Genomic DNA, 12,994 nt, shown 5'->3' with positions numbered 1-12,994 from the left:
AACTCACTTTCCCCTCTGTTCTTCACTGCGGAGCTCTCCTGCAAAACCACCCCCCCATTTCACATCGTCTTGTTCAAAACTAGACGCCACCTTTCGCATTCTTACAGTCTTCCGTATCGGAAGTCATTTTATCGATTTCTCAACTCTCCCGTGTGAGACGCGCACAAGTGCTTCCCTTGGCGCGTTTCTGGATTTCCAACAACCGCAATCATGGGTACGTCTCTACCCCTCTCAGGCATAATTACGCTCTCGCTTTATGACAGCACTGTTGTTTATTTTATCGGCAATGGATACTAATACTCATTTCTCCAGCGCCTAAGCAGAAAGCCCAGAAGATGTCCATCAGCACCTTCTTAGCTGATGAGAGTAAGTTAACCCCGTGAATCTCCGCGGGGCGATCAGTGCTAAATCATTAGACTTTGGCTCGTGGGCCGACGAGATGGATGACATGCCTTTGCCTGGTAAGTGACAGATTCCATTCCAATGATCGGGACTAGATGACCTCGTACTGATACAAATGACTACTAGCCGGTACGTTGACACTGCTTGCTCACGATGTTTGCTACCCACCTGGATAGACATGATCTAATACAATGTAGCCCCTCCTCAGCCCAGGTTTGACAGCGATCGCCGTGCTGGTGGCCTCTCGTCCGCTGGATTCGGCAGTGGCTTCGGTGGTACACATCCCTCCTCCCCCTTTATGGTATTTTACTTCATCTGACAACGAGAAACAAGACCGTGAACGTGGTGGTTACGCCGTGAGGGAGCCCCTCCCCCTCCCCACCCAGCCTCCGTATACTGCCCACGTCGGAAACTTGTCCTTTGATGCGACTTCGGCTGATATCTCTGACCTCTTTGTCGACTGTGCTGTGACGAACGTTCGTATTGTGGAAGATAAGTTGACGAAAGCCCCTAAGGGCTTCGGATACGTCGAATTCGAGACCGTAGACGGTTTGAAGAAGGCTCTCGACCTCTCCGGCGCCACCCTGCAGGGAAGAGCCATCCGTGTCAGCATCGCAGAGCCTCGTAAGTGTTTCTCGATATTAGGTTCATTATACGCCCACTGACACTTCTACAGCTAAGGAACGTGATGTCAAGGAATTTGACTGGACTCGCAAGGGCCCTCTCCCCGCCCCCGAGGCTCCGCGCCGTGTGCCTGACCGCTCCTCCTTCGGACGTAACCTGGACAATTTCTCCGATGCTGGTAGCGAACGTGCTGGAGGACGCCGCAACTTCGAATCCGATGGCAAGTTCCGCGATTTCGGCAACTGGGAGCGAAAGGGTCCTCTCTCTCCTACCGGCCCAGTGAGAGAAGGTGGCCGTCCTCGCACCAACGAGGGATCGGGTTTCAGAAAGAGCTCACCTGGCTGGGGTGAGGGACGTTCCCAGGATGGCTCAAGGCCCCCACGACGTGAATTCCAAGAACGGGCACCTACTGCAGCTGAAATGGACAACGCCTGGAGATCCAAGATGCGTCCTGATCAGCCTAAGGAATCTAGCAACCCTCCTTCCCCCGCTGCCGCTCCTGCATCCCCTGCCGCCCCGACGAGGCCAAGACTGAACCTTCAAAAACGAACTGTGACCGACGCCGTGTCTAGCCCGGCTGCGAGCACTGGAACCGGGGCCAGCCCATTCGGCGGCGCCCGCCCGATTGATACCGCCGCGAGAGAGAAGGAAGTTGAGGAACGGCGCCAACTAGCTTTGCGGCAAAAGAAGGAAGCCGACGAGAAGGCCAAGGCTGAGAAGGAGAAGCAGCGACCTGCCAAGGATCAGGCCAAGGGCGACAAGGCCGGCACATCCGCTGATCCTAACGGTAGAGATACTGCTGATACCCCTCAGGGTGCGAAGAACTTCGAAATCCTCCGGCGGGCCGGTGAGGACGAGAGTGGTATGGCCGCTGATCAAGATCAATCAGAGGAGACCAAGCCTGCTGCGAAGGCTGAAACCTCAAATGACGCCGCCACTAGCAAGGAAAACGGTAGCTGGAGGCGGGGTCCTGATCAGCCAGCCGATGCTGCTGACGAGGAGGGCTGGAGCACCGTGAGCTCGAGGCAACGTAACAACCGCCGTGGAGCCGGCCGTTCGTTCGCATAGATCTAACGATACCCCGAATGCAGTCATTGCTCCCCCGAAACTTCACATTCTTTCCAGAGCGAAATCCTGCTCACGAGGCTCTTCGTATGCTGCCTTGATTTTACTGTCGCTTGCGGCTATCTCCAGGTAGCGCGTTTTCGAGGATGCTCTGCGAACAACGTTCCTTTCAATTGATGAGATTTTTTGGCTATGTTAATGACTGTTTGTTTTCAATACCAATCGACCCGCTTCTCTCTGCTCTCCATTTCTCTCTGATTGATTCACGACTTTTTCCGTCAGTCAAGATCCCCGATTCACGTCTAGTCTTTGCTACCGTTGTCCGGCATGTCGAAAAGTTTTCTATGTTTCTTTTTACCCCCTCTTCCTAGTTGCCCTTAGTTTCCTTCCGAGCTAGTGATTCTCATGTATGTGAATGGACTTAGTATACACTTGTGACCTTTACGGCCAATCTGGATGGAAAGACACTATGGTATTTTTAACGATGGTTTCTTTTTCTTCCGCGTTCCTCGGCTTTGTTGTGTCCAGTGATTCCCCCCTTTCGTTATCTTGTTCGGGATCGGGGATGGCGTGCGGAGTCCTATTCTTCTTGTTCTTCTAACGGAGCCATGTCCCCCTTCCTAGTTGACGAGACAGCCATGCGAATAAGATGACGACTCAGCGACCTGAAGAGGTAATGTCTCGGAGCCAAAGAACGGTAGTCTATCTTACAAGCCAGGCTTATAAAAGTGAACCAAAACCAAAAGAGACAAAAAAAAAAAAGACTATCTTCCCCTTGTGCTCTTTCTCCCACTTTTAATCCCTGATACTGGTAGCTATATACGGAGCTTATGACATGGGATCCCGCTGGGTTTTTATTGTATTTTCGTCGTGTCGTGATTAGCTCTTTTGTTCTGTTAACCCGAGGTGATAGAATGAGCAATACTGTTTTATTTTTGTTCAAATCGCTAGCATCCATAGGCTTCTAATTTAATCCCTGTAGAACTGGACGAAGCGAGAGGCCGTAGTGGCCATGGCCCACCTAATGAGTAGTCTACTAGATAGGCTTTTCTCATTCTGATACCCCGAATAAGTAAACCGATCCACTTGGGATGCGGACGGGGAGGCTGGGGGAGCCTTTCAATCATGCAATCAACCCACACTTGCTGTCGACCGAACCAGATTTGGAAAGATAAGCACACAAATATACTTTTTGGCCAACTCACCCACCACTATCATATTATTTTCGGCATATCTTTTCTGCGTTACTACTAAAGATCTATAGATCTATATTTAATGAAGGAAATGTGTCTTCTTCGTTCTTCTACTTGTACACATTTGTTCTTTTATTTCTGTTCTTGATACATACCCCCCGCAGCCCGGCTGAACGAAAGTATGCACCGGACTGATATCCAAGATGATGTGCCGGTGGCTTCCCCGCCGTGGAAGCTGGAGTTTCGGTCGTCGAGGAGATTTGTGATCTCGGTGGTTTCGATGGCTGTCTTTACGGTTTGCAGTCATATACCTGGTTCTCTTTGGTGATGTATGCTAAACAGTGATGGTAGGATATTTTCATCTATGGCATGGTGTGTTATAACGCAACTGCAGATTTCTTGCGGGTTAAGTGCTGATGGATTATGGGCTGATTAGATCGTTCCAATCCTGCCCGTGGTTCTGAAAACGCGGGTGGTTGTGCCTGATGATCAATGTATGTGGTTTTCTGTCCCCTCCCCCTCTGCGGTTGAGATACGTTGACAAATCATTGACAAAATCATACAGTACAGCAATGGATGTCTATCATGCTTGCCGCGTTTGGGGGTGCTATCTTTGTTGGATCTCGTAAGTTCTTTTTTCTTACAGTCATGAGCAAACCTGATTGACCCCATGGATATAGCTATATTCGGCTACTTTGCCGACAAGGGTACCTCCCGCCAGGTACCGTTCATCTTCGGTCTACTCGCGTTGGGTGGTTCGACGATCATGTTCTGGATTGCCCGGACACTCTCTTCGTTGGTCATTGCACGAGTCCTGCAGGGCTTGTCTGCGGCTGTCGTCTGGACGGTCGGCATGGCCCTTGTTGTGGATACGGTGGGAAAGGACCAAGTTGGAGCGGCTATGGGATATGTATCCATGTCTATGACAGTGGGAACTGTTTTTGGTCCTTTCATCGGAGGGGTCGTGTGAGTTATTTGTTGAATACAGATGCCCTTACCTCGCTGACCTGTATAGGCTATCGCGGATAAGTTACGATGCCGTATTTACGATCGCCGTTGGACTAGTCGTCCTGGATATCCTCCTTCGACTTATCATGATCGAGCAAAAGACCGCATTAAAATGGACTCAGCCACAGATCGCTAATGAAACAGAGGGGTTGCTGAGCAGGGCGGACGAAACTGGCAATGGCGTGTATCAAGCCACCAGACAGGATTGCTCTGAAGGATCAGTCGATCACCGGCATTCCGTTTGTTGGCCGGAGACCAGGGGCGAGCCAATTGCGAGCGGAAGGACATCTTCTATGCCACCTATCGTGCGTTTGATGTGCTCTAGCAGCGTGTTGCTCTTTTTTGGAGCGACTATAGTCGATGCCATTCTGTGGTCTTCTTTTGACACCGTATGCAGGGCCCTAGTCACACTCTCTTGAATGCTTTATTAACCAGTAGCGGTAGGTGCTTCCGCTTCATGTGATGGAAACATTCAACTGGGATCCCTTTTGGGTCGGAGTCTGTTTTCTGCCGTTGTTCGCGCCATCCTTCTTTTCTCCTCTAGTCGGTAGGTTTGGTGATCAGCAAGCTGAGCGTCGTTTGCATTAACTGATTTAAACAGGCGATGCCGTTGACCGCTACGGATCCCGAACAATAGCGTTCCTTGGGTTCCTGCTGGACTTCCCTGCGTTCTTCCTCCTTCGGCTCATCACACATGACACGACACAGGACCAAATTCTCCTTTATATATTTCTATTTATCGCAGGTATTGCATCGACCCTTCAGATGGTGTCCCTCATGACGGAAGTCAGTCTCGTCGTTGAGCGACATGAGAAGGAATCGCCGGGAATCTTTGGGAGTCAAGGAGGCATGGGGCAAGCGTATGGACTATTCAATGTCGCCTGGTCGGGTGGCCAGGTATTGGGACCATTGATCGCGGGGCTCCTGAGTGATCGGGGTGGGTGGGTGACGATGGTGAGCGTCTTTGGAACTATGAGTGGCGTCACTGCGGTGGTTATCGGCTTCTCAGATAAAAAGGTTCTGAGGTGTTTCAGAAAACAAACATAGCCTTGTGTTGGCGAGATTTAGATAGTCCGGTATTTTGTCATATGCGAACAAGTTTTTCAATCAATAAAGGTGTAATAGCAGTTCTTAAAATTGGTTTACAACCAATGCTGATCGTGTGTGGCGGCTTCTCGAGACGAAAGTATATCCACGGTAGACTTGCATGATATCAACAGCCGATAAAGGCTCCCTTCACACAGGAACAAATAAAGTTTCCCTGAAGAATGTCAGATTTTCACAGTAAGGGGAAAGTGGAAATATAGTGACTACAGATAACTAATGGCTGGTATGTGTTTCTTAGGAGATACCGACGGTTGTTGGAGAGATGGCGGGAACAACAAGGGTTGCAAGGGGGAAAAGGGCCGCAAGGCTGGACGTTAGGAAGTCTCCTTGTAAGGAGGAATTGCTTCCAGGAAGTCACCTCCTGGGAAGACAAAGACCAGAGAAGTAATCTCCCTTCCGAACAATCAGATTGTAAGCCAGCTCTTCTGAATTCCTATCAGCAGTGGAAGAAATCAAGTCGTTGAATTACGAAAATGACCCATCACAACCATGCGGGGACTAAAGGGATCCACACACGTGTGTCTGGCATCTGCTCAAGCGACAATCTATAATTTAGATCTGGGGGAGCAGGGTGAGATGGTGTGATTGCCCGAGAGACGATCATGTTAAATACCGATACTATTGACCTGGATTCTAAGGAACTCACTAGTAAATCCGGTCCCATGTAAAAAATGACGGTGGTTGGATTGTCCCCTTCCCAATAAATCCACCCCCAACTACTAAGAATAGATTAGAATACAAGTAAACAATACATCAGCAATACAACAGACAACAAGGCGCCTAACGTCGGTAACTCCACACTTGCTTACCCGCCATCATTGCATTTATTCCATCTCTGTTTGTCGACAGAAAGCTTTCTTATCCTTCTGGAAATCCTACGGCTGGCACCCTTCCTGTCCTTCTTCCCTGTTTGGAAGCAATGCGTGTGTGTGTCACTAACATTTAGCCTTTTATTTCTATTTAACTGGTTCGTCCCGTTCTCTGAAACTCTTACTTCAAATTTCTGTGACACGAGATCCTTCTCATTTCCCTAACCCAATTTCCTGCCGGACGTTTGCGCTGTCATCTTCAAGCCTGTCAACAATTCATGCAAGACGCAAGATGTCAACCACAACGACCACTGCCGCCCTCACATCGACCACGCTGGTCGGCATGCTTCCCACAATAAACGCGACGGGTTTAATTCCCGGGAAGAACTGTCCAACCTGTGGCCAGGAGACCACTCTAGTACAAGAGCACGCCGCTGACCAGAGGAGGATCAAGGAATTGGAGGGGCAGATTAGCTTCCTGAGTGTCCAGGCTGCACAAACAGGTAAATAAAACCACATCATGATATGCTTCAATGGTCACTATGACTTTACACACACACGAGATGTTCTATACTGACCGTAATCTCTCTTGGCAGCCGAGAAAGTCGCCGAGTATGAGCACGAAATCCGTCATCTCCGGACCCAGGCTTCCACATATACTTCGCGAAATGGCTCCTCCATATCATCTACGTCCTCAAACGAAATAAACCGGCCCCTATCACCTCCCTCTAATTCACAAGGACGTCTATCGACTCTCACATCCTTTCTCCATTCCCGTGGACCAAGCAACGCATCCCCGACCCAAACACCCGCGCAGCCCGTCTCCCAACCTCCGTCGCGGCAACCCAGTCCAGACCACACAGCCGAGCTTCAAAATGCGCTAGATCGCGAACAGAGCCTGCGACGAGCAGCGGAATCACAATTATCGCAGGCCAGTTCCGAGCTAGAGGAGCTAACAGCGCAATTATTCAGCCAGGCCAACGAGATGGTGGCCCAAGAACGCAAGGCCCGTGCGCGGCTCGAGGAGCGAGTAGCGGTGTTAGAACGTCGGGACGTCGAGAAGAGGGCCCGTCTGGAGCGACTCGAGAAGGCGATGGAAAGGGTCGAGCGCATTCGGGCACTCGTTGGTCAGTGATTTGCGCTGAACAGGAGTTTACAACATCCTTCTTTTTTCTCCCATTTTTCACCTTAATATTCTTTTGCTTGGTTGGTTATATCTATACCCTGGTGTTTACAGCGACTGCCCCTCGTGGTTTGGAATTTGACATGAGACATGACTCGATGCTTTTCGGGTTCATTGCCCATGAAGGTTATGATCAGCATCTATGGCGTTGGGCACTTATTTTTGGTTTTGTTTTGTGGGCAGTCGCGGGGCGTTTGTTTACGTATGTATATGTCCATATTGTCTATATCGATGTACATGCGACGATATATATTCGTGCTTCTCTGCAGATATACAGCGATCAGAATGTCTCTATTAGTTCACATACATAACATTTCCACATACGTCCAGACTACCCAAGAGCTCCAATATTGAGATACATTTTGTCAGTCCTATCCGGAAAAAATAAAATCAAAAACAATCACCTTCAAATCCGCACGTTTTTGTGAACCCCGCCAAATCAGGAACTAATTTGGGTGACCCACCCAACCCGGTTAATATCAATAAGAATTGTAACTTTAAGGGTTCGACCTTCTACTCATACTCCTAAATTCTCGAACTATCGATTGAATAATTTGTCCCAATACATATACATTTTTTTTTGATTTCTTTATATACCGACCCGCATATACGGATCATCGACCCAACTAGAACCAAAATACTAATTGAAAAACCCCAACCATGCCTATCGGCGTAGCCATCATAGGAAGCGGTATGTTTTAACCACAAATGGAATATTTGTATAAAAGTGACAAAGCCCTAACGGAGAAGACAGGGAACTTCGCCCGCGAAGAACACCTGGTATGTGTCTTCATAGGGAACGCTCACTTGACACGGCCTTAACCATGGATAATATAATCAGCCCGGCGTGCAAGCATCGGATGCATTCGACCTGAAAGCCATCTACTCGCGGTCCCTCACTTCGGCCCAAACCCTCGCAACTGGGGTCTCCGGAATCGACCTGTACTCGGAAGACGCAGGGTCGGGGAAAAGTTACGACGATTTGCTCAGTCGGTCAGATATTACGGCCGTTATTATAGCGTGCGTTGGTTCTACAGTATACTACGAGAGTTGACAGGGGAGCTAATTCGAATACTCACGATCTAGTCTCCCCATCCTCGCACAGCCAGAGTTCATCCGCAAAGCCCTGACAGCGGGGAAACATGTTCTGTCCGAGAAGCCAATCGCGAAGGATCTATCTGCGGCGCAGAACCTGATCAACCTCCACAACTCCCGTATCGTTAGCAGCAAGACTGTGTGGGCTGTGGCTGAGAACTGGCGGTATATGAGCAAGTTTGTGCGGGCTGCGGAGGAAGTGCGGAGACTTGGCGGTGTGAAGAATTTCCGTGTTGTCATGAGGAGTATGATTAAGCCTGGGTCGAAGTATCATAGTATGTCTTTTCCTCTTCTCCTGGGTATCGATGAAGGAGGTACGGGATGGGTGGGCTAACGTGAGGGAGCAGAAACGGAATGGCGTCGGAAACCCGAGTACCAGGGTGGGTTTGTGCTGGACGGCGGTGTTCATGTTGTTGCTGCGCTGCGGTTGGTTCTGGGACAGAGTGATGGTTTGGCTATGGTGGCTGCGCATTCGTCGTTGCGACAGGAGCATCTTGCCCCCGTTGATACTGTTGATGCGTTGGTTAAGACCCGGTCGGGCGCTACGGGTGTGCTGTCTGTCTCTTATGGTTCGGAGATCAACGATTCCGTTTTTGAGTTTACGTGCGCGGACGGTGTCGTGACATTGGATTTCGATCGATTGACGGTGAATGGTGAGGGTTATGATGTGCCATTTGAAGGTCGCGGCGTCAATAAGGAGCTTGCTGAGTTCGCAGAGTCCATTACCACTGGAGCTGGGATTGCGACCCGCTTGCGACCGGAGGAAGCATTGGCGGATTTAGAGGTAATGGAGGGCATCTTCACTAGTAGCGAGAAGTCTGGCGAGAATAGACACCTGCACCTGCAGATCTGAGAGGGCTAGAATTATAGACCAATGCAATAGAACAGATGGATAATACAATGCACGTACAATATGGTATTGGAGTAGAATTGGAGATCAGGACCAAAGCATAACAATTGATACGGGAGCCGATAAGAAACGGGAAGGTAAAAGACGGATGACATAATCCAACCGACGATCGACACCAGACCCAAAGCGGCAAGTCTTGGCAGGGCTTTCACCCTAATTTTCAGCTTAGCGAGGCGTTAGCACCCGACTGCACTGGGCGGCCAACCTCAGCGCGAAATTTTGAGATCGAATTCGACCCGTCACGACAACTCGAGCGCCAGCGGCCTTACGAAACCGACAAGGTATGTTCTATGCCGGGATGATGGCTGTATATTGTCATTATTATTGATACTAATTGGATTCCAGATGGTCCTCGCAAAGAAGCACGTCCCCATCGTCAAGAAGCGTATGTCAAAATCTTGCCTTCCTGTTTTCCAGCCCAGCACATCCACCACAACCCAGGTCCCATGTATAGCAAGAGTGTCAGAGAAAGGAGGGATTTAGGAGGTTTCGCACGAAATTTTTCGATGAAAAACGGAATGATATCACTGTTCGAAGGGGAAAAAATATCAAGGGATTCGAGAACGACTTGGCAACTTCACGAAACACTTGGGATACATCGGGACTTTGGGGGACACAATCTACCACACGTACACACTCGGGTTATTGAAAATATCGGGGAAAACTGACAAGGATTGCAATATACAGGCACCAAGACCTTCAAGCGCCACCAGTCGGACCGCTTCAAGTGTGTGCCTGAGTCATGGCGCAAGCCTAAGGGTATCGACTCCCGCGTCCGTAGACGCTTCAAGTCGAACATTCCCATGCCCTCCGTACGTTTTTCTTCTCCGTCTCAGTCTCGATCCGGAAGTGAAAGATCACAGCGCGACCGGTGATCGAACTTACGATTCATACATCGGAACAATGAATACTGATATGGCTTGATTCGATAGATCGGCTATGGCTCCAACAAGAAGACCAAGCACATGATGCCCTCCGGCCACAAGGCTTTCCTCGTCCAGAACCCCAAGGACGTTGAGCTCCTTCTCATGCACAACCGCACCTACGCTGCTGAGTACGCCCACCCTCTCAACCAAACTATGCAACGCAGAAAAGCGGATCAAACTAACACAATATAACTTGTAGGATCGGCCACGCCGTCTCCTCCCGCAAGCGCGTCGAGATCATCGCCAAGGCCAAGGCTCTCGGTGTCAAGGTTACCAACCCCAAGGGCCGTGTCACCACTGAGGCTTAAATGCTTTAGCCTAATTAAATCAACAATTAAAATCATTATACCAAAGCATTTTCAATTGGAGATGGGGATCTCTGGCAAAAGCTGCAAGGTGTCGCTTCGGTTTCTTGTATGGTCGTGAATTGAAATGAATCATCTCGTGGCGATAACGAATTTCTCTTTATGTGCATGATGGGGTGGCTGGTACCAGCACTGGGATATAAAATAGAAATGGGGGCTGTTCCATTGCGATTCCCTTCCTCGGTCTTGTCTCTCTTGGTCGGGCGGTAGTGTTTGAACGTAGGGCGTGCTTTGATCTGGTTTTAGATGTGAACTCCGTCACTGAGTTCTGCTGTGTTGAGGTCCGTAGAAGAGTCCGGAATCTGGTACCACTTCCCAAGTTGTAGTCGCAAAGTATTTGCGCCACCCTACCTACACGTTTATGCCCCTAGCAGTTGGGACTCTTGGAATCAGTATATTCATGGATCAATGCTAGGCCAAGTACCCACAACTCTACCTATACCAGCGGCGAATAATGCAGCCAAAAACATAGAACTCCTGATATCCATGCATACAGGTATCACGTAGTCGTAAACATCAAGTCTATGCAAATATAAGAGCAGAAATTCTAAGTCGACAAGGAAAGCTCAAGCAGGTCGCTATTGCTCTGCAGCTTCTCGCTATCCACCACTCCCACACCCCGAACAAGGACATTTCCTTGACCCCTCTTCGGCTTATCTTCATCCTCCATGCCCTCTGGCACAGTTCCATTCCCAATCACAATCTCTTCTTCCTCCGGAACAGGCTCCCAGTCAGGGACTGCCCGAGGGCCGTCCATGCCTGACGGGGGAAGGGCCCAAGAAGGCATCTTGCTGCGGTACTTCCAGTCACCATCATCTGAAGAGTAGGCAACGGCATGAAGGAAGATACCCAGCTCGTGCACACCAGGATCAGTATAGAGGTCCGTACCACAGACATCACACTGTTCGCCGGAAAGCCTCTCGCCCTTACGCTTGTGGTACTCAACTAGGGCAGCCTCGTGCTCGCGGGACATGATGCCCTCGATAACAGAGGTCTCCGTTCCCGGTGGCACAAGCGGTGCAGCAGTAAGATGTGTCCGGTACGAAACCGTATCCGAAACCTCAGTCTTGCCCATGGTATTCAAGCGCTCCATGATCTCAACATCCCGATCACCGTTATCCTCGCTCTTCCCCAGACCGGGCCCAAACACACGACGATTCGAATAAATCGGATCATTGGTAATCGGATGGCCCAGGAACTGAAGGTGGACGCGAATCTGGTGCGTCCGTCCCGTCAACGGCAAACAGTGCACAATACTATATCCATCCTCCTCGTTCGCATACGCAGGTGGCGGCGTCGCAGCCCGGTCCTCATTCGCCGCGGCCGGCTCTGGATCATGAGGGGGGTAGTAAGCCAAGCGGCGGAACTTCGTCTTCGCCGTCTTACCGGTGGCACGGACACGGTTCAGCCCCAGCTTCGGACTAACCTGCATAATGGGCTGGTCGCAGACCACCACCCCGTCCGGGAACTTGCCCTTCACTCGAGTCACGTACTCCTTGTGCACGGTCCGCTCTTTAAGCCTGCTGGCTACCATCTCTGCTGCCTTGGGCTCTTTGGCGATGAACATCACGCCAGAGGTTAACCGATCCAGTCGATTGCAAGGCCGGGGCACCCAGCCACCACCGCGCTCGGAGCGGAGGATCTCAATGACGGAGTTGTAGTGATACCGACCGGCGGAGTGGACAGGCACACCGGCCGGTTTGTCGATGACAATGAGACCATCGTCTTCGTGGATGATGCCGATATCCTGGCTTGTGACGGGGGGTTCGTGTCGGTGCAGGGTATGCGAGATGACATCGCCGTTCTTCACTTTCGTATTGGGCCCGGCTGGTTTACCATTAACGGCGACTTTACCGGCTGCCAGAGCCTCTCTCTAGAGATGTAATTAGTCAAAATGATCCAGCGTAGTTGTGATCCGGTGTGTTGGAACATACGTAGTACTCCGGTGGGCGATCGCGAAACTCGGAGATAAAGATGTCGACTAGTTCCCGACCCCTCCATCGCTCTTTGCAAAATGTGTTATATGTGTAATGGTATGGACTGACGCGGCGAAATCCGCCCTCGAAGTAATAGGGGCCTGTCGGTGGTTCGCAGGGTGTTACAGCCACTTTGGGTGGTTCTTCGACAGGGTCCGGAGGAGGCACCTTGAGCGTTGCATCGACGGGAGTGAGAGCCATGGTGGGAGCAGGAATCCTGCCTTTTCGCACAAGGTAGGCGAGGATGCGAGGTGAGGGAGCCAAGTTAAAGAGCTAGGGAGGGTATCACGAGTTCATGGGCGGTGGTTTTAACTGAAGAAAAGTACTTTTA

General features: G+C 50.4%; 5 protein-coding genes across 5 annotated transcripts; 4 read left to right on the top strand and 1 right to left on the bottom strand.

The window, feature by feature from the left end:
* Positions 1-93: 93 nt before the first annotated feature.
* BDV38DRAFT_15065 (translation initiation factor 4B) lies at positions 94-2,383 on the top strand. The gene is made up of 6 exons (XM_032051620.1): positions 94-214; positions 313-366; positions 417-461; positions 600-677; positions 736-1,026; positions 1,079-2,383. Exons 1-6 carry the CDS (start codon positions 211-213, stop codon positions 2,092-2,094), a joined length of 1,488 nt encoding a protein of 495 aa, XP_031907649.1. The 5' UTR covers positions 94-210; the 3' UTR covers positions 2,095-2,383.
* An 843-nt stretch (positions 2,384-3,226) lies between these two features.
* BDV38DRAFT_263931 (MFS transporter) lies at positions 3,227-5,990 on the top strand. The gene is made up of 8 exons (XM_032056239.1): positions 3,227-3,579; positions 3,636-3,656; positions 3,721-3,778; positions 3,850-3,909; positions 3,965-4,250; positions 4,300-4,681; positions 4,737-4,839; positions 4,894-5,990. Exons 1-8 carry the CDS (start codon positions 3,466-3,468, stop codon positions 5,337-5,339), a joined length of 1,470 nt encoding a protein of 489 aa, XP_031907648.1. The 5' UTR covers positions 3,227-3,465; the 3' UTR covers positions 5,340-5,990.
* Positions 5,991-6,083: 93 nt separating this feature from the next.
* On the top strand, positions 6,084-7,740 carry BDV38DRAFT_263930 (uncharacterized protein). Its single transcript, XM_032056238.1, has 2 exons — positions 6,084-6,711; positions 6,805-7,740. Exons 1-2 carry the CDS (start codon positions 6,501-6,503, stop codon positions 7,341-7,343), a joined length of 750 nt encoding a protein of 249 aa, XP_031907647.1. The 5' UTR covers positions 6,084-6,500; the 3' UTR covers positions 7,344-7,740.
* Positions 7,741-8,051: 311 nt separating this feature from the next.
* On the top strand, positions 8,052-10,630 carry BDV38DRAFT_275805 (60S ribosomal eL32 domain-containing protein; the record flags this gene model as incomplete). The annotated part of the gene is made up of 10 exons (XM_032058088.1): positions 8,052-8,082; positions 8,146-8,171; positions 8,233-8,411; positions 8,478-8,761; positions 8,834-9,132; positions 9,561-9,677; positions 9,742-9,781; positions 10,084-10,208; positions 10,329-10,450; positions 10,522-10,630. 10 exons carry the CDS (start codon positions 8,052-8,054, stop codon positions 10,628-10,630), a joined length of 1,332 nt encoding a protein of 443 aa, XP_031907646.1.
* A 446-nt stretch (positions 10,631-11,076) lies between these two features.
* Positions 11,077-12,994, bottom strand: BDV38DRAFT_263925 (pseudouridine synthase). Its single transcript, XM_032056237.1, has 2 exons — positions 12,622-12,994; positions 11,077-12,560 (listed from the first exon to the last, which is right to left on the bottom strand). Exons 1-2 carry the CDS (start codon positions 12,862-12,864, stop codon positions 11,235-11,237), a joined length of 1,569 nt encoding a protein of 522 aa, XP_031907645.1. The 5' UTR covers positions 12,865-12,994; the 3' UTR covers positions 11,077-11,234.

This window comes from Aspergillus pseudotamarii, assembly GCF_009193445.1.
Source record: "Aspergillus pseudotamarii strain CBS 117625 unplaced genomic scaffold BDV38scaffold_104, whole genome shotgun sequence".
NCBI classification, from domain to species: domain Eukaryota; kingdom Fungi; phylum Ascomycota; class Eurotiomycetes; order Eurotiales; family Aspergillaceae; genus Aspergillus; species Aspergillus pseudotamarii.
The sequence above is the reverse complement of the archived record's forward strand: the minus strand, read 5'-3'. Positions and strand labels throughout refer to the sequence as shown.

Bases quoted from the DNA above. Each gene is read 5' to 3' on its own strand.
- BDV38DRAFT_15065 (XM_032051620.1), top strand. The intron at 367-416 runs GTAAGTTAACCC...CTAAATCATTAG, and splicing joins CACCTTCTTAGCTGATGAGA to ACTTTGGCTCGTGGGCCGAC. The intron at 462-599 runs GTAAGTGACAGA...AATACAATGTAG, and splicing joins GGATGACATGCCTTTGCCTG to CCCCTCCTCAGCCCAGGTTT.
- BDV38DRAFT_263931 (XM_032056239.1), top strand. From the start codon at position 3,466: ATGCACCGGACTGATATCCAAGATGATGTGCCGGTGGCTTCCCCGCCG. The intron at 3,910-3,964 runs GTAAGTTCTTTT...CCATGGATATAG, and splicing joins TGCTATCTTTGTTGGATCTC to CTATATTCGGCTACTTTGCC. The intron at 4,682-4,736 runs GTATGCAGGGCC...CAGTAGCGGTAG, and splicing joins TGTGGTCTTCTTTTGACACC to GTGCTTCCGCTTCATGTGAT.
- BDV38DRAFT_263930 (XM_032056238.1), top strand. From the start codon at position 6,501: ATGTCAACCACAACGACCACTGCCGCCCTCACATCGACCACGCTGGTC. The intron at 6,712-6,804 runs GTAAATAAAACC...CTCTCTTGGCAG, and splicing joins TGTCCAGGCTGCACAAACAG to CCGAGAAAGTCGCCGAGTAT.
- BDV38DRAFT_263925 (XM_032056237.1), bottom strand. From the start codon at position 12,864: ATGGCTCTCACTCCCGTCGATGCAACGCTCAAGGTGCCTCCTCCGGAC. The intron at 12,561-12,621 runs GTATGTTCCAAC...TTACATCTCTAG, and splicing joins ATCGCCCACCGGAGTACTAC to AGAGAGGCTCTGGCAGCCGG.